The 25,496-nt window shown below is 38.5% G+C and overlaps 1 protein-coding gene across 19 annotated transcripts in view; it reads left to right on the top strand.

Annotated features, from left to right (window-relative positions):
- Positions 1-19,475, top strand: part of DPYD (dihydropyrimidine dehydrogenase) — a 344,906-nt gene extending 325,431 nt beyond the window's left edge. For 17 of the 19 annotated variants that reach the window (XM_071750810.1, XM_071750811.1, XM_071750816.1 and 14 more), the window contains 3 exons: positions 6,929-7,072; positions 15,386-15,526; positions 18,001-19,475. In XM_071750810.1, the coding sequence (XP_071606911.1) occupies positions 6,929-7,072; positions 15,386-15,526; positions 18,001-18,156 (441 nt within the window). In that variant the 3' untranslated portion in view covers positions 18,157-19,475. The remainder of the gene's footprint in view (positions 1-6,928; positions 7,073-15,385; positions 15,527-18,000) is intronic. The other 2 variants (XM_071750819.1, XM_071750814.1) reach the window with 1 other exon arrangement.
- Positions 19,476-25,496: the final 6,021 nt, after the last annotated feature.

Here is a 25,496-nt window from a genome sequence, read left to right as displayed (position 1 = left end):
AAAGTTCCAGGAAAAAAAAATCAAAATAACTGAAAGGCAGAGTTAATTTTTTTTTCCCTGAAGAATTATTGTGTTCTGTCCTTTATTGTGAAGACATTTCCACTTCATTAAAGGCAGTTATGCCAGTAATGTCTCAGCTCTAAGTAGCAGCTGTGACAATGTGTAAACCCTTTAATATTAGGGGCAGATTATCTGTGGCTTCTTGCTAATATAACTACAGTGGCTCTGGGGACTGTACCAACTGGTGTTGGCCCAAGAAACTCAGTATCAGGTGGCAACTGACAGAGTCAAGTAGCCCATCCTCTGCATGGCACATTGACTGGTTACATGGCATGGGAACGGCTCTCACAGGATTCCTTGCTGGAGGGCTTGACATGAACCCTACTGTCATCTGGATGACTCCTTCATGATGTGGGTCCTTCCCATGTAGTGTGTGGGAAGGGCCCACATGTTAGCATTGCCAGCCTGACACAGAGAAGAGCAGCTATTTAAGAGAGTTTAGTTATGAATGTCTGGAAGAATTTGAAGGTCTAAAAGAATAAGAATTAGTAGCTTCACTTTTCTCTTAGTTTTTATTAGCTAAAGAGCTTACTCAACTAGTGGGGAGAGCTTGTGCAAAATGTTCTCTCCATGTTTTGTTTGGTTTTTTCCCCCCAGAAAGAGCACAAGCTACCTTGACCTTGCACGTTTTGTCATTAGTACCATTGCTGTTCTTTGTTACGGGGACTTAGTGTTTTCTTCTTCTCTGGAAATGTTGGAGTTATTTTTCATTGTATTCTCCCACAACAAATAAGAAAGCAAATGCCACTTTGGGAAATTTTAATACTTTTGTTGTTGTTAAGTTGCAACAAGGTGGAGACACACCACTGCATGGAAACCATTGTGCAATTCAAAGTATGGTCAAGGCCATTCCTATGAGCAGCATGTAATAAGTGTTCTCTATATGTGCAGCTATTTTGAGCATATTAGACTTTAGAAAAAATAAACTTGAAGGATTCAGAAGCAACTGAAAAAATTATTAAAATTGCAACTGCTTGCTCTTTATATATCAAATATAGAAGCTTTCCGTATGAACAAATGGAGGTCAAACTTTACTAAAACCTTTGTGCTGAGGGCATATAAAATGGCCCATACAAACCTGATTTAAATTCTTGTAGCAGCTGGGTGAGGGCAGCTGTCTACCTTGTTTAACTGTTAATGTTTCTCTTACATGATTGCCTTTCTGTACCATGCTTCCACTTTCAGGAGTCCTGCTTCAAAGCTGGTCATGCTTTTCTGCAATCTTTGCAACTTAACTGTGTCTGAGGTAGTCACTTGGCTATGTAGCCTCCCAAGGCTTTCACTCTTAGCTTTTACCTGCCCAGTTTCTTGTCTCCCCAGTTCTCTGAAGCTAGTGAGAAACCTTCCCAGATGCAGTCCTGTCAAGGCAGCAAAGTGATGAAGCCCAGTTTTTCTACATATTTATATAAGAGATTGGTATCTGGGGAGAGTAGGTAGCTAAACCTACTGTAGATCAACTGTTCTTCATAGGAACCAAGTAGATGTCATCGATTTATGAGGGGAAAATCATGCTTGACCAATTTGATAGCCTACCACAATGAGATCAGTGGCTTGGCAGATGAAAGAAGAGCAGTAGGTGTTATTTTCAGCAAGGCTTTCAGCACTGTCTCCCATAGCATCCTCACAGACAGACTGGTGAGACCTGCTGTAGCTGACCCTGCTCTGAGAAGGGAGTGGAACTGGGTGCACTCGAGACATCTTTTCCAATCTCAAGCACTCTGTAATACTGTGTAGGTAGTTGACCACCTTTGTCTTTTCCAATTATTTAGAAAAGATGTATTTTCTCCTCCTTTCTTTCCTCCTTCTTTGAGGAAAAGCTGTTTTTTAAGTAATTTCAGAGAAAGATCTATTCAGAAAAACAAACTATGGAGAAGGAAGATTAAGAGCCTCCTCTTGTTTGATTTCTAAAACATACTTGTGTTTTACAACACCCTAGTGTTTGCCACTGCCTGGCAAAATTTTGGTGTGTCAATTATCCACCCCTTTGCATAGCTACAGAGTATGTGGGCCTTTGGTGCATTTCTACAGCAACCAGTCTAGAATATTTCAGTAGAGTAATTTGAACACTCTTTCAGCAGTTCAATTTGTCAGACACTTTTCACTCTTCATTCTTGTTCTAATCTAGTTTTGCTACGTACAAGCAGAAACATCTAAACTTGAAAAATGTAAAGTAGAAAAAATAAGACAATTTGGCTTCAATTCCATTTCCAGATTCATGAGGGACATCACTGTATCACTTAAATTTTTTTACGTGTTAAACGTGCACAAGAGTAATTTGGAGAATGAATGTGTACACATTTTCATACCTCAGACTGGAGGCAACACTCACATATAAAAAACATTGGATAATGACCTTACATTCAACGTGGGCCATTTATCACAAATGAGGCAAATAGTATTTTTGAAATGTGTTGCCTCATAACTAAACAATACTTCTACCCCAAATTTCCATGAGCCAATGATGTCTAGAATCATTTGTGTAAGTTATTCCTTTACGTTGTGACCACTGCTCCCTGAAAATTGTTTTCATGAATATTACTATTTTCCAGTGTTGTTTCTGATTCCCCATCTCATTAACACTGTCAGAATATACTTTAGACCCACTGGAGTACTGAAGGAGACTGCTGCTTATTCTTAGTTTATTATAGTACCTATATGTACCAGCTGAAATCTGTCTCTTCTAACAGTAGCTAACAATCAGCCCCTTAGTAGGAGACAAATAAGCAACCATGACTACATCATGGAGACATATGTGGACTTCCCCTCAATAAGGAGCTGTTTAGTTTCAAAGTCAGAAATAAAGTCTGAGTTGTCTGGCGCATTTTGCGCTGCCCTGTTCATCAGCCTGTTCCATGGTTAGGTTATTGCTGGTGTGCCCATAAAAACTGCAGTCATCCGAAGTGGAGGATTCTCTCTACTTTTTACCATTGGGAAACAAGCACCTTTTTTAGTTCATAATATGGTCAATTACCTTTAGATTGATCCATGAATGAATTATAATCAAAACAGACTTAATTCACCTTAAAGCTCTCTGGCTTAAGGTTTCACTGTTGATTTATTATGTTGTCAGTTCTCTATTGGCAGGTTAATGCTTTTTTATATCTGGATAGAGACAGTTTTAGTGGAAGATATTGTTATCTTCAAATGAGTAGGATTTAGCTTTTCTGGTGAGAACAAATTCATCAATGATGAATCCCTGGAGAAACTACTGAAACAAAAATCACAATGTTACTGGAGGTTTATACAGTTCATCAGTTAAAAGGCAGCTTTTGGAAGGGTGGGGGAGGATTTGGATTTTTCCTTTCTGTCTGTAAAGTACTCCAGCATCATACTTTAAGCTTCCAGTTTTGTGATAATGCCATTATAAACAATGAAATAATGCCACTTGATACATTTATTTTGGCTCCATTCTTCATGTTATTCCCCAATGGAAACACATTGAATTATGGCTATATAGAGACAGATGCATACAAATAATGCAGCTATAGACATCACTGATACAGATACATAAGTAGACAAGAATTATCTAATTACTCTGCTTGTTGGAATCTTCTAAGCATTTGCTGTGATCCATATATTCATATTAATTGGGTTTTTGTAGGCAGATGTTGATATAACAAAGCTGTCAGTGTATGGAATCTTTAGTGACACTGGAATATCTGGAAATTAAAAAAAAACAAACCAAACAAAAAACCAAACAAACCCCACCAAAACCAAAAACCACCACAACACACTGTAGAAGATTTCAAAAGCAGTGAAACTCACCAAGTTCTGTGTTTGTGCTTTCACTGGGAGTTGTGCTGTTAAATCCCCCACATGCTTAGGAAGATATCTCCTACAATGATTAGAAGTGATTTAATATCAAGCTCACCTAAATACCTATCTCTTCAGCAGTTATTTCAACATGTTTCCACTCTTGCTTTATCCAGTAACTCACTTCATTAAAACACAGTTTGCCATTTAAATGGCCTTTGACTCTAAACTGGAACCACAGCTATGAACAATAAGCAGTTCCCACTAACTGTGCATAACTCATAATGGGAACCATCAGTTAAGTCCTTCCTAAGCTCCTAAGGCTGCGTTTTCATTATATTACTTATTTTTATAAAAAGATGACTGTTTTCCAGTGTTGTTTGATTCAATTTGGCTTGGCTGCTTGTGAATTGCTAGATTCTAAACACGAAGAAAGACTCCACAAAGACTCCTTCTCTCAAATCAATGGAAGCTCACTGTGGACTAAGACCTAGGTTTTCCTTAATTATTTTAAATTCCATTTAATTACTTTCTTGATGGAAAAAAAGCAATGCACAGTCTAAGTTAGGATTTTAGTTTTCTAGGCTAATCAAATTTAATTTATTTTTAAAAGGTACAGATTATATAGTTTAAGTTAGCTGCATAAATTACAAAATATCTGAATTATGGTACTAATGGTACTGCACACTTCAAAATATCTGCTGTACAGCTAGAAGCTATGTATGTGTAAAAATCTAAGAACTTCCAACTCCCAACTTAGAAAATTAATTAATTGCCTTTGTAATTTGCTCTTCGTGTATAGCACAGAAATTAATTCTTTTTCCATTTTCCCTTGGGTCAACTATTTTGTTTCAACATACTCAGTATTTCTGTCTGTAGATATTACGAGACTGGGCACATATAAAAGAACAGAAAAGTAGAGGATTTGTTCTGCCAATTATTTGGCTATTTTTCCCAAAGATGATCTTCAATCAGTCCAGCCATGAACAGCTGCCTCCTCTCTCTACTACCCCAGTTGAAACCTCAGCAAAATCAGCTTTGCTACCTACTCTGAAAGTCAGCAATTCAATTCCTGGCCAGGCAGGGAAGAGTCCAGAAACACTTTGTCATCAGATCTCCTGTCCTCTCAAGCCCAAAATTATTGGCATCAGCATGTAAGTGAGAAGAAAATAGTTTCTCAGTGACACAGCTGCCACTTATTGTGGCCAAAAGGTATTTCTAATGGATGCAGCCTAGCAGCTATTCAAGAACCCTTTTTATCTAAATTTATATTTGTTAGATTTTTGCAAAGGGTTTCAGTTATATAGCATATTGATTAGATTGAAATTAGACTATTTCCTTTTTCTATTCATTTTCCTGTTTAAAATAATTCTGATTTTGCTGTCTTATCTGACTTTGGTGTGTAAGGCCACTCACTACCTCCCTGCTCATTGCAATAATATTTAAAGCCTTATTTTGAAACATGCTAGAAGATTTAATTTCTGAGATTATATATGGCAACTGTAGAGAAAGGGCAGTTGTAAGGCAGCCCTTAAACATAACACGCAGGAGCAAAGCTTACATTGAACAAACAAAACAAGAGCTCTTCAACAGTGGGCTACAGCTCTGCATACTTGGGCTACATCTACATTTAGGACAGACACGGTCTGCAGGGTTGAGACTTTGTGCCAGGGTACAGCTCAGTCCCAGGCTGCATAAGGGCAGCTCCTCTGGAGAGCACCGTGAGCCTGCAAGTTTTGTTCTGACTTAAGAATGTGTTGAGATCACAAACCGAGTCTCAGAATCAGGTAAGAATTCAAGGAGCTCAGCCTCTGGCTGTGGGCTCAAAAACCTAGCATCCAAGAAAGCTTTTATCTGTCTTAAGAAGAAGCCTGAGGTCCCAAGGTTGGCTATCGTGACTGACAGAGCTCATTGAGGAATTTTCCTCCTAAGGATTAGCAGAAGAGCAGGGTATCCTCTTCTGGATTTACTGCATTTTAAAAAATAATAATTTCTAAATTTTTAAATCACTCCAGTTTTAAAATTCACATTGAAATTCCATCTTAAAAAATTGATAAGCACAGCAGTCCTGTCTCTTGTTCGATATGCTCTTTGAGGTTGTATTATTAGCGTGAATTAATGGCAGCAACTGCTGAGGCTATGGATCCCCTGTTACAACCTGCTGGTTTCTGCAGTACTGCAGCAGCTTCTGAACAGGGTTTAGTTAGGTGGATAAAATACTTCTGCAGAATAAGAAACTAGTTTCAGGGGAGGAAGGGCATAATCCTTTGCATAAAGTAAAAAAAAAAATAAATATCTGTTTTCTACCATTTTTCATTCACCTAAATCTGATTGTGGCACACTACAGCTATCTAGATCTCTGCTAGGTAAGCAAAGGGAGTTTTTCTTTCAGGAACCTGGGTCTTTCATAAATCTAAACCAATGCTTTCATGTTCTTGGCTGAGAGTTAATTTTTGCAATTCACTGAAGGTTTCTCTAGAGTTTGCTTAATTGGGTTCATGGATTAAATGTTACAGAAAGGATTGCAAGTGGGTAGTAGAGGTAAATTAGGAGATTAGAATGTGTTTTAGTTCATTTGTTGATTGTTAGCCTTTCTTTGACAAGTTGAGACAGCATTTGTTATCAGCATGCAAAATGCATGTTCTTAAGCTTTTATAAATATATTGATATATTCAGATATCCATAGAAATAATCTTAAACAATGGTGGAACTCTTCTAAGTAAACTGATAGATTTACGACGCCTTTCCACTTACTATAGAAATAGTAAGTGCTATTTGAATTATTTAACGTGATGTATTTTTTTATATAAGAAAGTATGCAATGGGGAAATATAAGACTGCTGGAGGCTGACCTGCAATTCAGCTATTTTTTCTGCTGTGTTATATTAATATTTTAATATTCAGTGGATATTTTCAAGACAGATCCTGGAGTTCATTTTTAATTTTTATTCACTTCTCACTCTGCTACAATCTCACTGATTTCAATTTCAGCTTCCTGAATAAGAAGCAAGTCATACTCAGAAGGAACTTAGGAACCCACTCTTGGTATTAGGCTCATCTTTTTGCCACATCTTCTCATTAAACATAATCGTGTTTCCTGATTTTTTTTTCCCAGAAACTACCCAGTTTTGGGCCTTACCTGGAACAACGCAAAAAGTTAATAGCTGAGAGCAAGATTAAACTGAAGAAAGAGAGTATGGCTGCTGTACTTCCTGAGAAAAAGCATTTCATTCCAAAAAAGCCCATTCCAGCAATCAAGGTAACAAAAAAATACATATTTATGCGTAAGAAATGATCAGCCATCAGGCAGCTGACATGCACAGTCATTTCTAGCAGTTTGAGTTAGTTATTACTGCTTTTAAGCTTGTTAGAGGACATCAAAGACAACTATTTATGCAGACTTTCTAGCTTTTAACCAAAATTGATGGGAAATGACTTGTTATGTACATGTATAGGTATTTCCCCAATGTCATTTTTCAAAATGAAGATATCCAGGCAATGGAATGGTGATTATAGAACAAGGCGTGGGTAAGAAAGAAGCAGAACTGTTCACAATATCTTTCCATTTGAGTGATGCAGTGTGAGTTGTTCTACATGATAACTTTTTTTGATTACTTGGGATGTGTTAAATACTCCCATCTCTCACACAGGATCAATGGAAAAGGTTGGTGTTCAGTACATACTAAAGCTGTGTCATAGGTTTTCAGACTGAACTTTTAAAGCTGGAGAAAGTTTGTTTAAGTAGCTGATCCACCATCTACAATGAGTAAATGTCAATGTGAAAATAAAACCTTTGACCACCACTTACTGCATAATCCATACATTGGAGCTTTTTCCTGCCCTTAGGTAGCCAATAAATGTCACTAAAATGAAACATAAGAAGCTAATTATTCTAGATGTTCACTTCAGACCTTCATTAATCTTCAGGCCTCATTAGGAAAAAGAAGCAGGCAAATATTATTTTTTTAGAATAAGGATTCTCATGTAGGCCCTTTTATAAAGCAGTGTGAAAACTGTATCTGCTGAGGTTGTTGACTATCTTCCTCATATACGAGACAATATCAGATATCTACAGATAGGTAACTTTCACTGTATGATCAGATCCTTGAGATGTGGAGCAAGAATAAGGCTAAACATAACATACAGGATGAGCAGTGGCTCAAAATGACATGTCATTCCCAAGGGAATTTTGCAGTCACCAGGACATACAGTATTCCAAGCTAATTGGGATAGCTGCAAAACAAGCCTAGAAGAAATTTAGAGTCATCTTCCTGTTTAAGTTAAATGGTTTCCACTTCTGTAGACCTCTCTGTGTTTTGGGCTGCTCACTTTGGTTTATGTCACGCTATTGAGAATTGCTCCCCTCCTCTTGTCCTGAGGTTCCCTTCTTTATGTGTACAAAAAGTTCCAGAGAGCAGAAATCTATTCTTTTTTTCCCCTATATTGAGCATTTTCAAAGGCTACTTGAACCTTATGGTTCTTTGCAGGGAGAGTACTGATGTAGGGAAAAAGAGAAAGAAGAAGCAACAGCCAATAACTGAATTTTCAATGAGATATCTTGCTTCTGAGAACAGCAGAAAACAAAAAAAACTGAAACCATCCAAAGCAAATAAACTGAATGAAGAAAAAAGTTTAGCACGAGGAAAAAAACAGACATAAAGACTTGAGAAAAAGCATAAATAAAAAGCTAAGTTCAATAATTTATCAAGCTTAACTCCAAGTACAAAAGCAAAAAGAACTAAGTAGTAGGAGATAGATAAAAAAAAAGAAGAAAAGAGGCCATACTGCAGGGAAGAGGAAAATGAATTCCCCAAAGTGAAAACTTTTGTTTATAAAGACATTGAATACTTTTGTGTGGTTTCTGTGAGGAGCTTCTCAGACATAGAAGTCAGGTTAGTGTCTTCCTCACACCTTCATTTCAATAAGACTTAAAAAAACCAAAGCAATTAGAAGAAGATAAGTACAACTAAAGCTGATTCCTGATAGTCTTTCAGTCAGACCATCTTTTTAGATGGTGAAGTTTTAATCATAATGAGAAAAACAGCAATGAGAGATGCCCACTAAGAAGCAGGAAAATACCTGGGTATTGCTTAGAGGGGGGAATTTGACATTACAAAGGAAGATTTTAGATGTTTTTAATTAAGTTTTTTTATAAGTCTATAATTAATACATCCATCTATTACTATGGTGTGGAGAAAATCTGCCAGGAAGATTCAGAATATTTATTAAGGATATGTTTATGTTCAGTGCAGCTTAATGAAAAAAAGTGACTTATCTGAGACCCTTTCCTGATCAGGAATTCTCAGAGAGAGGCAGTGGAGCTCTGACTTGAGCTATTTATTTGTAACTGCCCAAGAGGCATTCACATTTAGAATTACAAATCCCAGACCATCTCCAATCAGTTCTGTCTTGGCTGACCTTCTAGATTGAGGAGAGAATACATTCTATTAGTTCAGACTAGGATACCAAGAGGAGGGAATGGTCAGCTCTTCTATCAAGTCCCAGCCTAACTCTAGTTCCCTGGAGCAGTGAAGAGGTGGGGTTGAAAGCTGATCAGACCTGAGATAGCTGTCCTTGAAAGAGCTGTGACCCCTGGCTTTGGCTGGTTGTATTTAGGAGAATTGTTGCAAATTTCTTGATGCCTGCCCAGAACTCCCTCATCTGTCTAATTGGCTGCTTGGTTGGCGATATGTAAATTCCAACATTTGTTTAAATTCCACATGCTGCCAAAATGCCTCCTTTTACAGATTTATAAACCCTGTGTGATTATCCAAAATCTAATTTAATTTTTGGATAGCTTTTCCCATGGATTTTCTCTTTATTTTCTCTATTTTTCTATATTAATTGAAGCTATATACTTTGCTATTCAGCAGAGCTAATTCTTCTTTTCTCAGTTGTCTATAAGGTCAGTGGACATGTGGATGTGGATGTGTGTGCTGGATCTTTTCTTTTTAGTTGCATTTTCATACAGCTCCCACGTGTATTTGCCTCCCTCAGGTTACTTCCTTATTACTTTAATTTCTTTCCTTATACATTGCAATGTTTTTTTTCCCTGATAATTTAGCTCTTTGTCCTTCACGACCTTTCAGGCCCTGTATTTGATCACCATTTCTCTGCTTATTTGATTTTTTCCTGGTTTACTCCACCAGTCTTGATGTAGATATTACCCTGTTTGGTAGCTAAAACACCATCTCTCTGTTTGTCAGCTTAGCTAGGGCATGACATGTTGTTCCACCTGCTGGAAAAATATCCACAGAGATCCCCAAACTTAAGTTCGTTGTGTTTGAAGTATTTTTCAGTCTCATGTGAAGATATATTTACATGGTATTTCGCACATATATATATGCAAGTCTTTTTCTGCTGATGGTATAAGCACCCAGACAGAAGCCAGCACTTTGGGAGTCATCTTACCACATTTACTCCACTACTCTGCTTAAGCTATGGATTCCTCACAAGGGGTGAGGTATATCGATCTAGACACAGCACTGTTATGTGTGGATCTTTCCTGGCATGTATCTGGGTGGTTCAACAGGAGTAGTTTTAGCTTGTACTTGCCTGGAAAAGACCATATTGTAATCTTCATCGTAAATTTCGAGCTGTTGCATGAAATTATGCATGTGTCTCCCTTAATTTGTGGGAGGGCACTCCTGCACAGCACCTTGTACTTCTGAAGTCTGTTGAATACTGAGAACTGCCCAAACACACCGTGAATAATAATGAACAACAGAGTACCGGGGAATAAGCACACAACTTTGCTATATAGATGCTTTGCTAGGAATTTTTTTATGTACTTGATGGTGACTTAACTTCAGCATTTGTATCATGGTCAATGATTCCTTGGAGACATGAAGACTGAGGCTGAGGACTGTCCTTAGGATACAACAGGCAAACCTCTACTTTTGGTGATCTAAAGGTTACCCTGTTTCCCTTACCTTCTGTTGGAAGGGTGAACCTTCCTCCTGAAGATGGTGTGACATGCAAAGTGTTTTATGGTGGCTTAAAAAGTGCAATTAGAGGACAAGCTTTTGTGTTTCTTTTGAACTTGCTATATGACATGCAGTACCTGCACTGTGTATGGGTTTCTAACGACCTGATGAGAGGCTTGTGATGTTCATCACCTCTAGAATACAGTGTGGTCTGCATGCAGATTGACATAGCAGGTCTACAAGGAGCAATACTTCAAACACGAATTGTATTTACAAATACGGATTTACTAATATGATGGCTAATTAAAAGCTAATCACCATAAAATGTTTGTTATAATAACATTAAAAATGCAGCTATAGTAATAAAAATATCACTGTAAAAATGATATCCTACTTCACAGATCTGCTTCTTGTGTGTACCCAAAACCACATCTGCCTAGCTTAGTGACAAAATTAAATTCTTTTCTGTACTAATGAGTAACAGAAAACTAATGGATTCTGCTCTGATTCTCTCCATAGCAACTGAATTCCCTGCCAGTTGCAGGACTAAATTCCTCTCCCAGTTGGTTTGGTACAGTTCTGTTTAGAAGCGTGGGACAGCACAGCAGTAATCAAAAGGAGCACCTTAGATCCCTGAGATGGGAAAGGTGTAACTTCTAGCTTTGGTTTGGGTTTTGTTTTTGTTTTTTTCTAATTGCTGCTGGTAATGCATAAGCCAGAAAGAACACAGCTTGACTTTCAGAACCTGGCTTCTGTTTGCAGGTCTGGCAGCTGGCAAAAAAACCCATTACACAGTAAACAGTGCAAATCTGAACTGGAGGCCATTGAGACACACCAAGTGTGGAATCCCATAGTGCTATTTTAGACAGTTGTTTTTTGGAGTGAAACTGCACTTTAAACAGTGAAAGCTCAATATTTCTTGCTGCGCTGTTTATTTTGTTCCAAATGTTTATGATTTGAGGGAAGCAAGAAGCTCTGAGATAGCTTGAGATGCTGTAAAAGAGTGCACCTGCAAAGCATCTTTTAAGTACCATTGCTTTTTTCATCAGTAAAGTCTTGAAATTTTGCGAATGAATAAAGATACAGCTTTTGCTTGAGAGAATGAAGTGATTAAAAGACACGACACCCAGAAGTGTAAATGAGCAGTACATCATTGACACAGTCTTTTGAAATAATTTTCAGGCCTCTAAAATGCCGTCATCTTCCCTATTTGGGATTCTAAGTCCCCAAAAGTGTATTTTGTGAGCTGTTAGAAGTGAGACTTGGTTACAAAGTCAGAAATCACCATGCCATATGCATTGTTTTAATTATTCCTTTTGTAAGTCTGTAGCTGGAAAAACTTATTTTGATTATGTTCTTCCAAGCAACCATTTTCTAAGCTATCTAATTCTATCCTAAACCTTGGACTGCCACTCTCTTGTCCCCCAGCTGCTTCTCTGGAAGTCCATTAACCAACTCACTCCTTTCTCATTTAAAAAGCATTTTCTAATTTCCAGCTTTAAATTTATTCATGGCTGGCTTATAATAATGTGTTCTTGTGCCAACATTGTCATTTAACTTAAGTAGCTCTTTTTCCTCCCTAATGCATATATAAAGAGACATCAAATTCCTGCTCTGTCTTCATCTTCCTAGGCTAAACATCTTTTTAGGCACTTTTTGTCTTCTCTCATAAGCAAGGCACTCCATCCCATGATTATTTGAGTAGCCACTCTCTGCAACCTGCTTGAGTTTTGTGGGTTCTGTTAACAGCAAAACACTATTTAAGGAATACAAATGTGAATGCAAGAACCTCCCTGAGATAATTGCTAATTACCTATGCTGTTTAAAGGACTGCTTTTCTTAGATTAAAAGCCCTTTGCTATCAGGAATCTTGTCTTGTTGACAGTGCTGCAACAGGAGCTGACAGTGGGAAGCTACTTCATTTTATGTTGTAGATTTCTTCAAATTCTTCAGTACACGGACAAGTATGTGCAGACAACACCTGCATTTATGACATACAATGGAATGTTTGGAGGCTATGTATACAACAAAGACTTACACTACACGGTATTGCTGGGGCTGTGGATAACATAACAATATATATATATATTTAGAAATCTGTAGCAGGTATGATAGAGACAAGCCTAGATGAGATTTCAAACAACCTTGAGCTGAATTTTAGTTAGAATTTTTAAGCTGATACAGAAGACTGCAGAAACATGGGAACTGTAGCACCTTGGAAATTGCTGAGCAATTCCCAGTAAACCCATGAACTTTTCTGAGTAAGACGTGGAAATGAAAATACAGGGGTCTGAGCAGTTCCTAAGATATCACATTTGATTGAGACTAACTCCTGTAGTCCTGAGACTATTGTAGCTCACCAGTGGAGCCACAGTAAAGGGCTGTGTGTTCATGTCTACCTCTTTGCAATACCGAAGTAAAAAGTATCAGCCAGAAGATTAGCCAGAGTAGTTAATTGACCTTTTACAGTGGTTTAAGCAAACAGATTTTACTTCAGATTTGCAGTGAATTCAGGACCATGCTTGCACGGCTCTATTGGTGAGTGCTAACTCATTAATCTGTAATAACTTGCTCACTTAACAGTTTTCTGTCCACACTCATCATGCTGCCTTTAGCAATGTCCTGTAGCTGTTTTATGATGAAGAACACTAATGTTCTCTACGTGTTGCTGAGAAGAGCTACAAAGCTTTTAGCGTTGAAGGGATGCAAGCAAGGTATTTCACATGTCAGCAACTTAGGGGTTTGGCAGGGATAAAACATTTGGGTGCTTTTGGAACAAGAAAACTGGACATTTTCCTGTCCTTTTTCCTGGGCTTAGAAAATGGATGAATTTGCTACCTCAACAATCATTACGATCAGCTTCATGGATGCTACCACTGCATCTTGCAAACAGAAATTTGACTCATTGCCTGAAGATACTACGACAAATTAAGTGCTAAAGGACAGGTAGTCCTTAAAGTTAAAACTTCAGAGATGAATGGGAGTCATTAGTGCAGGAAGCAGAGCTGTTGTTACAAGCTCTCAGCAGACTCAGGAATACAAGGCTGGACCCTATTTTGTTTTTAATTCATGTAGCAGAGCATTCCTTTAGAGCTAACACTGATGAAGCCATATTACTCTATTACTCTGATGTGGCATAGGAGTAACTAGAAATGCTTAGTTGTCTGAAAGTAAGGCTGCCCAAAATAAACTATGCAATGAAAATTTAAGTTACTATAATCCGGTTCTGCAATGAGATTCAAACATAATATATAGAGGACTATATGCAATTACTAGTTATACAGGTAAAATATAGCCTATTACTACAGACTTACAGTGGTTGCTAATGATTTCAGAATACATTTTTGGATGATAGGAATAAGATATGTATTGCTTTTTCAAAAAATATTAAGAAACAGAATACCAAAAAAATTCTTATCATGTTTCTTGGTGATGCAAGACCAAAGGTAAACACTTTGAAGCTTAATATTCTGGGCAGACTTGTCTGTGTCTCGTATTTGGTTTGATCTTGAGCATTTTTCAATTGACTTGGATCAAATTCCATAATCAAAATCAGGAAGACTTCTTGGTTTATTACAGTAGGATGACTTTGAAGCCATTCTGCTCTCCTATCACTCAATGAAATTTTTCTAATAGTTAACAGAAAAAGCAAGATGCATTGTTGCATCACATAACCTTAATTTACTGAGCCTAACTTTATCTTAACAATGTAGAATCTTGCACATAAAATTGAGTTTGTTTTGCAACATGGGAGCTGTTGTAGAAGAGTGCCTGGTACACTCACAAAACATCCATGCAGCCAATACAGTGCCGCAGAGAGAATCTTTTAAAATGCCATCATTTTTACTATCATTGTTATACTTCCACAAGTTGAAATAATTTAACTGAGGGATAGCTGTAGTCCAAAGAACCTGGGACTTGTCCCATCTCTACCATTAACTCAGAGAAGCTGAACTCTGCAGCTGCCCTTGATGTAAAGCGGAGACGGTTTGCAACAGGAGTTCTCAACAACTTCCTTTAGAGGGCACATCTTCCCCTTGTGGTACCATAAGCTGTCCTGCCAGACATTTATATTTGCAGCACAGCTATATAAGGCTGATGCCACAAAATCCTCCTATGAAGTTAACAGAACTGAATTAAGACTTGCAGGATGAGACCCAAAGATTATTTCTGTACAATGTTTTCAATAAACTGATGATCTTGTCATTTTTGTTCTATCTCTCAGTTTGTTTGATAGTGCCTCTTTGTTTTCTTGCTGTGAGATCTTAAAACTGTGCTCATAATAAATGACCAAGGATGATCAGATTGTAGCATGCCATTCATGGTTTGTGCTCCATTTATTTCCTTGAAGTTTCAAATAATAATAGCAGAACAGCAGCAGATTCAAAATGTGCTAAATTTGTAGAACACACTTGTATACAAATATATACTTCTAGTGCTGCCTACATTCCCAGTGTGCCTATATGGAGTATTCTTTGTATTTTACAGGAACTATGAAAGTCAGGAACTTGGAAATTTATGAGAAAAATCCTAAATATCATCACTACTTTACTACAGAAGATTTGGCCATGCATTGAGTGCTTCTGCACAACAATAGAAATCACTTAGGTATCTTCTAAATGAGTCAATAACTTTTTTTTCCCTAGGATGTAATTGGAAAAGCACTGCAGTATATTGGACCATATGGTGATCTCTGCAACACAGAGCAAGTTGTGGCTCTGATTGATGAGGAAATGTGTATCAACTGTGGCAAATGTTACATGACCTGTAATGATTCTGGCTACCAGGTAAGAGCACAGCAGTAATTAGAAGAAAGACACAATGAATTATCTTTCTGCTGCTGGGAAGAAAGAATCCACCTTCTGTTAATGAGCAGGTGGTAAAAACAGATGTCTAAAATATTGGATTGGAACCCCAGCATGCTCCCAGGCTATGCCACACACGCCCTGCCTGAGCTGTTTGTACAGTGGTGAGAACACCATCCAGCAGCGCTTCTGGGAGGCTCTGAAAAGTATATCCCATCTCTCTGGCTTGCTTTAGGTAACCCTCACAATCTTTCCCAAATGGCAAGTGGGAAGTAGGATGCTTTTTAAGAGTAAGAAAATGAAGGAGACCCAAATCAGATGGCAGTAAATGTAGTTCTGTGATGGTTTTCAAGTACAGGAGGGAGAAAGGAAGCAATGCATTCTTTTCCACCAAGGGAATGGAAGAAGACAAGAGCTGATCTTACTCTCAAATGCTTTCTAAGAAAACTAGACTTGTTCTGTTAGTGTAACTGGACTTGAACTAATTCAGGTTTCAGGCAGGTGGGTTTTGTTTTGATTTGGGTTGAGCTACAAATCCGTTGGCCAGGATAGTTGCCAGGGTTTAGAGCAGCAGGTTGAAGTCACAGTAATCACATTCCATGCCTTGCCATGTCAACTGCAGCTGATGGACCAGTAAAAAGGGAAGTACAGGAGGACTTCTTTTAGAAAACCAAAGTAAGGTCTGATGAATTTAACTATATACAGTCAAAGAACAAAATCTCACCATTTAAAATCTCACCATCTCCTGCAATTAAAATAAGTGTGTCAGGAAAAAGGCAGACATGTTTTCTCCACTGATATCATAGAACAATAGAATGTTTTGGGCTGGAAAGGGCTTAAAGATCATCTAGTGCCCCCCTGTCATGGGCAGGGACATGTGAGAAAAAAAATGCTGCATTTATACCATAATAGATTCCTACAACAGCTTTTAACTGTCTAAATTTCTTCTTGATGCTGCAGTCTTCGCATCTTCTGTGAAATTCCCAGTGAAGTGGAGGATATAGCCCTTGGAGAGCAAAAAAATTCAGCACCAAAAGAACCAAAGTTTAAAAGCCCAGGAGGTTTCCTAAGTACATTTAAAAATATAATAAAATAATAAAAAAAATTCAAAGAGATGTTTTTGCCTTAATTAAGTAAAGAAATTGAAAATTAATTAATTGCAAAGAAATCACACAAACATCCTCCTCAAAGTAGCACCTGCTTTATGCTTCTCTTTGTTTCAAAAGTACTCGTGTTGCTCTACAGAGCTATCACCTTGCATGAGTCAAACAGAAAAGCTTGCCTTAATTTAAAGTTATCACTGGAGTCCTGACTTCCTCTGCCTTACTGAACTCCCTCTCAAGGTGTGCATTGTTGTTAGGGAGAGAGGAAGGAGTCCTTCTGAAATACTCACAAGCCAAAGCTCTCTCTGTGCTCAAGATAAACTTAAACTTGTAGATTCAAGGCAGTTAGTTCCTAATTCATGCTTTTGCTGGTTGCTACAGCAACTTCTGTGTTTTCCCTGTAATGAAACCTCAAATGCTGTAAATCTGCCTTTGGAGCCAACCTGCAGGACTGCCCGGTACCTCCCATCTCCTCCTGGCTCCCCCAGCTGCTGACTACAGTTAGAAAGACTTACTAAGGGACCACTTGTTTGCAGAGAAGTGAGAGTTCAGCTTTTAGGCCTTATTTGTCCTTCCTAAAATTCTTCACTGTTTTTTCACTGTATTTTTTACTTTCCTAGGCTTGCTTCTTAGATATGGAAGCTTTTACGGTTCTCTGATTCTTTTGTTTTTGCTTCTAATTGCCATTTCCATCATACCAGGAGCTTATGTCATTGAGACTGCAATTGTTATTTCACATTTAAATACACTTATCACCCTAATTGGTAATGAGGATTCACTGCATGGAAACGTGAGAACTGAGGCAAGCTGTGCCTGCCTACAATTCGGATAGCCCTTTTGAAGATTTGCAAAGGAAAAACAATCATACAAGGCACAGCATGCTGTGTTTTTCTTTCCTATTTATTAAATTAGATTGCATATGCTGTGCTGAAAATAAAAGTAAAAAGAACACACTAAAGCCAGAGTTGTGCTGAAGCAGAACAGGCATGGTCTGGTGCCTCCTCTGAACCAATAACCATGGCAAATTGCTGTCTTACAAAGTATTTCCTTCACACAAAGGAGAAATACCCCTCTGGGAGTTTAAAAATCACGGACCAAACTCCTCCTTTTGTCACCAGCCCTTGTGACCTCTGAGCTTTCGCGGAGGTATAATTTGGCCCATCTTTCTAATTTGGAAGTGTTAGGAGTGGGGGTTGTTTTGTTCCCTGCTAGTTGAACAGTTGCTATAGCTGCAGTGCAGAATCACTCCAAAATGTCTCCAAGTGCTGTAGCAGATGAAATGCAGACACTAAAATGGGAGCAATTTTGACCTTTTCCATGAGTGACATCAATAATGTTTATTTCTGTTCTCAGGCTATCCAGTTTGATCCCAAAACCCACCTGCCCATGGTCACTGACAGCTGTACAGGCTGCACCCTGTGTCTCAGCGTCTGCCCCATTATCGACTGCATCCGCATGGTTTCCAGGACAACACCCTACGAACCACAGCGCGGGCTGCCCTTAGCTTGAAGCCCGTGTTCAGGTGATCAGTCCGACAGCTCAGTGAACTTTACACTTGTTTGATGCAATTGATTTGCTTTCTAATTAGTCCTCAGAAAAAAAGGAAAAAAAAAAAAAAAAAAAAAAGAAAAGAAAAAAAAAAAAGTAATATTGATAGCCGTTGTGATGAACACTGCATTTTCCAGTTATTATTTTTACAATAGTTAAGTTTTGAAATCACTGAACAGCAGCAGTTAGTCAGTCATAGCTGTCAGTTGTCCCCCATTTGAAGTGTAACTTTCTTACAATTCATAGTGTAATTTCGAAATTTCTCTATAGACTCTTTAATCTCTATGTATTTTCTGGCTGTAAATATAATTAGGAAAGCATTTTTAATGAACTACAAATCAATGTACAAGCTAACCATTTTCAAGGAGGCATTTTGTAATTAAACATTACATTTAGTTTTAAAAGAGTTTCTTAGAAGATGTAATTAACTACACAGCATTCAAACAAAGCAATGTGGCTTCTATTTTTCTATGGAAAGAAATGGAAGGGAGTTTAAAATAGGATTAATCACTTTCAGCTACTACAGCATATGGTAGTGTATTTTTTTATAATCTTTTCTAATTCCTTCTCACACTAGCTACTTTATAGAATAAAGCTACTGTGCACTGGCACATGCTGGACTATTCAGATTTCTGTGTTGTGTGGGTAGCTTGATTGTTATTTTTTTTCTCCCAGTGAACATTCATAACATGTCTATAAAAACTGTTGCACCCGTTTATTATGAAGCCCAGGCTGCATTTTAGGATACTGTGATGTGACATTTCTTTCTCCAAGTTCCAGAATGTACATGTTATGGAACATGAGAGAACAGGTCAGAGATCTGATTCCGTGCAAATGGAATATGCACCCCACAGACTGCATTTGCCAAATGCAGACACATAGAGATGATTTCCCCCAGTGCCAATTCTTCATATTTCCTGGTTATATATGATTATAATAGTTTCAACACCAAAAAAAAAAAAAAAAAAAAAAAAAAAAAAAAAAAAACAACCCCCCCCAAAAAAACCCAAAAACAAAACTCAGGTTTGTCTGTCTTGCTAATAAGTATCTCAGTTTTAATTTTTCATTCACAGTAGGAACTTTCTAATATGAATTTATTGCTGTCAACTTTACTCAACTTAAGAATATAAAGCCTTTATTTTCATAATAATGTGATATATCACTAAAATTTCTTATACACTACATTGTAATGAGCAAAGCTTTGATTAAAAACATACCCTGACTTTTGTTTCTTGATTTAGGAATTGTGCACTGAATTATTAAAAAGATGTTTTAACCAACTTGGTTTTGTTTGTGGGTTGTTGTGTCTTTTTTCATTTACTAAACAGATTTTTCCTGTAGAGGCTTGTCAGGTGCTGTTTCGTGATCTCTAAGATTAACTCCAGGAATCATTAATGAGTTACTTAATCTGTACATTATACCATTAATTGCCTACAGTGCAGAATATAGCACGCTCTTTGCCCTCTCTGGCACCTCTTTTTCTACTTTTGACTTGTCTTTCTTCTGCATCCCTTGTCATTTCATTTAGTATCCTTACTCCACCAACACTGTTTTGCTGAGACTTTGGGCTTGCTTGGTGAGCTCCCTTGGCAGGCTCAAGCCCACTGTCTCCATTAATAGCTTTCTTTCCATTCTTTAATTTTTCTCTTTGTTGTTGTGGATTTTTCAAACTCAGATGAAAGCAGGAATAGATCTTTGTACTGCTTAGAAAATATTTGCCTGAACCTTCTTTATAGCTTCTGGTCTTCTGGTAGTTCAAGATCTTACATGAGCTGTAGAGGACTCATTGGCAAAATAAGCTTTTTTGTGAATGTTAGTAACAAAGTTTGGAGAGTCTGCATGTACTGCTTGTGCCTCTTCTGAGGAGCTGGCTGACAGGCAGCATGCTCTTGATTGAGGCAGAATAAAGCATCAAAATCAGGTCACCTGCAGGTAACATTTTATGTTCTCTGCAGATGCAAGAAAAAATATCTTCTCCCAGGCTTCTCCCACGTGCTTCTTGTATCCTACAACTAACAACTGAACTGGCCAGCTTCTCCAGGTCTTTTGCTGCTGCATAGTCAGACAAGATTACCTTGCTATCCTTAAAGCATCACATCTGGTAGTGCAGCTTCTTTTAAATACAGAGCAAAGCAAGGAGACCTAATTTGAGTAACTAAGTACATGCACATCATAAATGTAGCAGCACAATTAGAGCTTGTTCTAGGATGTTCAGTAGTCACAGGACATTCAGTATTCCCTAGCAGCTATAAAGTATTCTTTGGAGCAGTAAAGGCATTCTTTGTGAATCAAGGTTATAATTGGCTAAAATTTGTTTCCTGAAGAAGGAATAAAAGGTTATAATACATAGATTTAAATATTGATATTATCAATATCCAGGTTTCTTTCTTACTACACGCCCTCTCCCCTAATCCTGTTTGTCAGGTCTGTTAACAGTTTCAGGAAATGTGTTCCAGAATGAATGTGAATACTTTCTAAATCTAACAGTCAGCAATAAAGCTGTGTGCTGTGGAAACTCAGAGAAACAGACACGTTTTGGACTCCTGCACAATTTTCTTTAAGTCATCAGGGTAAGGCGAGATGTAGGGCAAGGGAGAGGATATGCCCCTGAGTTTTAAAGGTTTTTCACATCTGTCTTGGGGAATCCATCTCATTCAGTGCATTCAAGAGCCAAGGGAGCAAATTAGAAAAATCTGGTCTATTCTGCAAATGCTGTAGCCAGTTATTAAAAAAGGGATATGAATTCTCAAAGTGTAAAAGGTTCCAAATTAAGCTCATATATTTCAACGATTTAGTTGCACATTTAAGGAATTATATATTATTAAAGACATTCTGGGCGAGATCCTGCAACCCTAGCCCTGGCAGTTTTTAGACATGTCCTATTGATTACTATTCTAAGATATTATAAGCTATATTTGACAAATTAAATTACGAAACAAATGCCATGGCTCTTCCACCAGTACCACATTTTTATTCACATCATATTCCTAAACAGAAAAAGCTCCTCATGTGCTGTGCATGCTCTGCAGTCCAAGAAATACTTGAAAAAGCTGCCAAATCTGCTTGTGTGAATCCCAGTGCACCCATATATGTTCATTGGAAAAAAGAGATGTTTTGCCTTGCTAAAAAACTACACGGGCAATTTGGATTTTGGCCTCTAGGATGAACAGATATTTTTCCAAGACACTGGATTGGCAATGTTAATAGCCACATTTCTAAAATTATACAGGATTTTTAGAATACATAGTTTCCTTGTTTTAAATGAAATATTAATTTGATCTCTCAGCAAAATTGAAGCTAGCCTTTGTGCATGAATCCAGTGGGCAGCGTGTATCTCCAGTGTGGAAGCCATTGTACTTCTATGCTGCTCCTTGCTCTGATGCCTCACCAGTCACCAGCTGAAGTCCTCTTTGCAGACACACATTTGATCAGTTCATAAAATATGATGGAAGCAAAATGCAAGTTACCTGTCTAGAATTGCTGCCCCATCATTGTTGTGTCTTGGAGGACACAGGGCTTTCCATCTTGTGGCCTCTGGGAGAGGTGACTCGGCAGGTGCAGTGTCCTGCTGTCACGTCTGCATTCTCCCTGCCTTCCCAGCACGTGCTGCTGTCACCCTTGGCTCCTCTAGTTTTGTCTTTTATCTCAAGGTGGCAAAAGTGACTGCTAGACTCAAGGCAAACTATCAGAACCCCAACTGAGGGCCATCAACCCCATGCCTCATAAGGCATTTTGTCCAAGACTGTAGCCTTAGAAATACAATGTTAAACATAGGTATTTCCTATCAGTAAGATGATCCTGCCAATATGTTCTGTATGTATGTTTCATTATTTATCTACTGTAACGTGGGGTTGGACATGTTGTTAAAATTTTATATTTTTCAACATGTTCGCTAGTAGAAAATATTTTTTAGATAAAATATTTATTTTACTGGCAAAGGTTTCACTTCACTAGGCTGCTCCACTTCTTTGATGAACTGTGGAATATAGGTTTTCATTGGCAACATCTGGCAACCTGGCAGACTGTCCTGGCAGCTGGATTGGTAACTTCAGAGTTGCTTCTGGGTCTTTCATCTAATTAGTTTGCTTATGGGCCATCTGGGTTGCTTCATCTTTGCTGTTGCCATTTCCTTTCTCTTCTGAGGAACTGTAAGCTCTCCAGGAGATCAATTTTTAATAACTCACAGGTTGGTCTGCTGGGTCTTGTACAAACATCCAAACTGGCCTTGCCTAGAAGCAGATATGCTAATCTTATCCCTCCATCTTTCTTGGATGTCTGAATCTGCCCATCACTACTTTTTCTGGAGTGGGAATAGAGCTTCTAATTCCTACAAAGTAGTGAAGCTGGAGGTCAGCTCAGCAAGTGGATGTATATTGTCTCTGAACAAATAAAGCCCTAAACAATCTCAACCCTGGGCAGTAAACACACACGGGTGCACAAATACACACAGAGTTATAAAGCTTTGCCTTGATATGCCTAACTTCCTGCTTTTAGACACCAGGGCTGAGCAGTATATGTGAATTAACTTGGGCTGAAGACAGTCCTTCCTGTTGTGGCTTAGAAGTTGAAAACTAACTGTTCAGTTTATCTATGCTTTGTCAAATGCTAAGATACCTCTGAACCCACTGAGGTTTCTTGTGGTGCTGTAGAAACACCAACCCTCTCATGAATACTCAGCATTGGAGTGAAATATGCACAGGGAATATTTCCAGTACTCTGTGTAGAGCTTCCTTTTCCCCTTACATGATGAAGGCTTTCTCTGCATGGATGGCTACAACATTGCCTTCTGGCCTCCAAAAGGAGGTTAGACAGTGCTCATCTGTCTGCATTGCATGAGCCTTTCCACATAGTTGGCAACCCAAATTCTTTAGACAAGGGCAGCAAATAGTTTCCAGCTGTAGCCCTCCTGTTTTTGAGGTACTATGTAATGTTTGGGAGAATATTAAGAAATTATTTTCACTTAACTTCACTGGAACAGTGGCAACCATTGATCCTCACTGTCTTTTATAATGCCAACATTTATTTCTTCAGTATTGTGACACAGTTAAAGTTTCTCCCCAGTATTACTACCTGCAATGGTATGAGCTCTTCTGTTGCATGTCAGCCAAGAAAGAGGCAGTCAACATCAAATGGCTCCAGTAGGAAGCTCACTGCCAGTGGGAGTCCCACACTACCAGCTAGAGCTAATCATCCTCCTAAAGGGCCTTTCTCACCTGTTTAGTCTAGAGACTACTTATTGTCACAGCATTTACTTCTGCTTATTGGAGGAAAGTTTAGGCCTCATCACCAAAGCCTTCATATTCAATTGTCAGGAAGTAATGTTTCTTGGGAATTGAACTCCCATTACAATGCAAATCAGATGGCCTGCAGACAAAAGTCACCTGCTTTGTTCGTGCAGGTGCATGATGCTTCCTTATTGAAGTCTTCAAGAATTATTTAAAAACAAAATTATGCAAAATGCAAGTGAAAATATGATGAAGTTTTTTTTCCTTAAGGTGAAATAGTTAGCAGGGTGGTTATCACAGCTATGTCTTCTTGTCTGGGGTAGTGGTGCAGTGATTTTCCATGCAGTCACGTGTTCCGTAACTGTAGGAACTTGCCATTTGCTGGGTCACCATCACATACAGAGTGCCACACTGCACTCCGTGGATCCTTTCTTATGAATGTGCATAGGTAAACTCCTTCATGTGTTATACGAGGTGTGTACATATATGCTATTTTATGCTACTAGCCCCTTTATTGGATTAGCTGGAGGATTTAATGCAAAAGCTTAAGATGATATTGAAAACACACATCAATTCTATTGTAGCTAAGAAAATCAGCTTTAGAGAGACCTTGTATCTGGCATTATGTATAGCCCTTTAGCTTTTTAGCATGGGTGTTCTTTGTTGCTATAGCAACTGAATTAACCATTTCATTAATATAATGGAATAAAACACATTTATTCATTTTTGCACTCACAGGTAATCCACATTCAGCTTTCAGAATACTCATCAAGCTGTGTCCCTTTCACCTCAGCCTCACATATTTCCTCAGTGTTGCCAAAGGGTTTTTATTTTTCCTTGTTGGAGAGTGAGCTGTTGTTTTTGAAGAATGTTGTATTTTTTTGTAATTAAATTTACCTCCTTTTCATTGGCTAGCTTCTGCTTAGCACCCCTTTAGTGGAAAAGCAGCCTTCACAAGCAGCATTCAGTGCAGAGAAGTGGTGTTCTCCACATCAGAAAAGAATAAATCACTTAAAATAATAAAACCTCATGCCTATGATCAACTTATAGGCTAACTTGGCATGATGTCTTCTACTGTAAATACTAACAGTACTCAGTTATGCATGCTGCTGAAATGGCCGTGTTGCTGAACTCTGGTGTTAAAAGCAGATGGAGTGCTACACTCTTTGTTTACCTTGGTTTTAATATTTCCCAAGCCATGCCCACGTCATAGTGTTTATTGAAATAATAGCTGCATTAAAATCATACGTTTGCCCAGCAGCAGAAGGCAGCAAGACGACTACCTGTGGCACCAGCAGGGGCATTGTTAGCCCCGTCTGCTTTGCTCTTCTCAAGCAGAGCCATTCCTGGTGCTGCCCTTGTGCCTGCTCCCCCCCCCCGGTGGCAGTGTCCCCCAGAGTGTCAGCTCTGGGGAGGGCTGGGATGCAGCAGCCAGACCCACACACCTAGTGTTCCCCTTTGCAGTCTTGGGTTTTGGCCAGCAGTAACCAAAATGGGATGCACTGTCACCTCAAAAAGCTCTTCATTACATTCTGGTACCAGGGAGCCTTGGAGGCTGTGGTGCCAGGTAGAGTGCAGACAGGAATTGGAAACTCCCTGAGCTCTAATTTGCAGCCTGCCAGACACAGCGGGGCCACAGTGCCCAAGTAGGCAGCGGGGATGCCCCTGGACTGGATCTGCTGGTTTTGGTCTTGCTTTGTACCAGCGATGTGACAGCATGAACAACATGGGCTCTTGGCTAATATTTATCTGACTGTCCTTCCAAAGCAGCTACTGGTGCAGTCATAGGCCAACTTTCACCCATGAAATTCATCATTATTAGCAATTCCACATCTGAAGTCATTACAAATGAAATAGCATATCTGATGATGTGTTGTTTTGTTGCGGGTTTTTTCATTTTTTTTTTTCTAATACAACTCTGAGGTCAGTAACATGAAACTGAAGTTTTACTGGAAACAGCAGATATATAAATGATTTTGAGAAACGAGTTAATTAACTTGAAGGTATAAACTCATTAAAAAGAGGAGGCACAGAAATTACAGCACAAATTGCATGCTGTAAGACTGTTCATTCCCT

Source organism: Heliangelus exortis, chromosome 8 (assembly GCF_036169615.1).
Source record: "Heliangelus exortis chromosome 8, bHelExo1.hap1, whole genome shotgun sequence".
NCBI lineage: Eukaryota > Metazoa > Chordata > Aves > Apodiformes > Trochilidae > Heliangelus > Heliangelus exortis.
The sequence above is the reverse complement of the archived record's forward strand: the minus strand, read 5'-3'. Positions and strand labels throughout refer to the sequence as shown.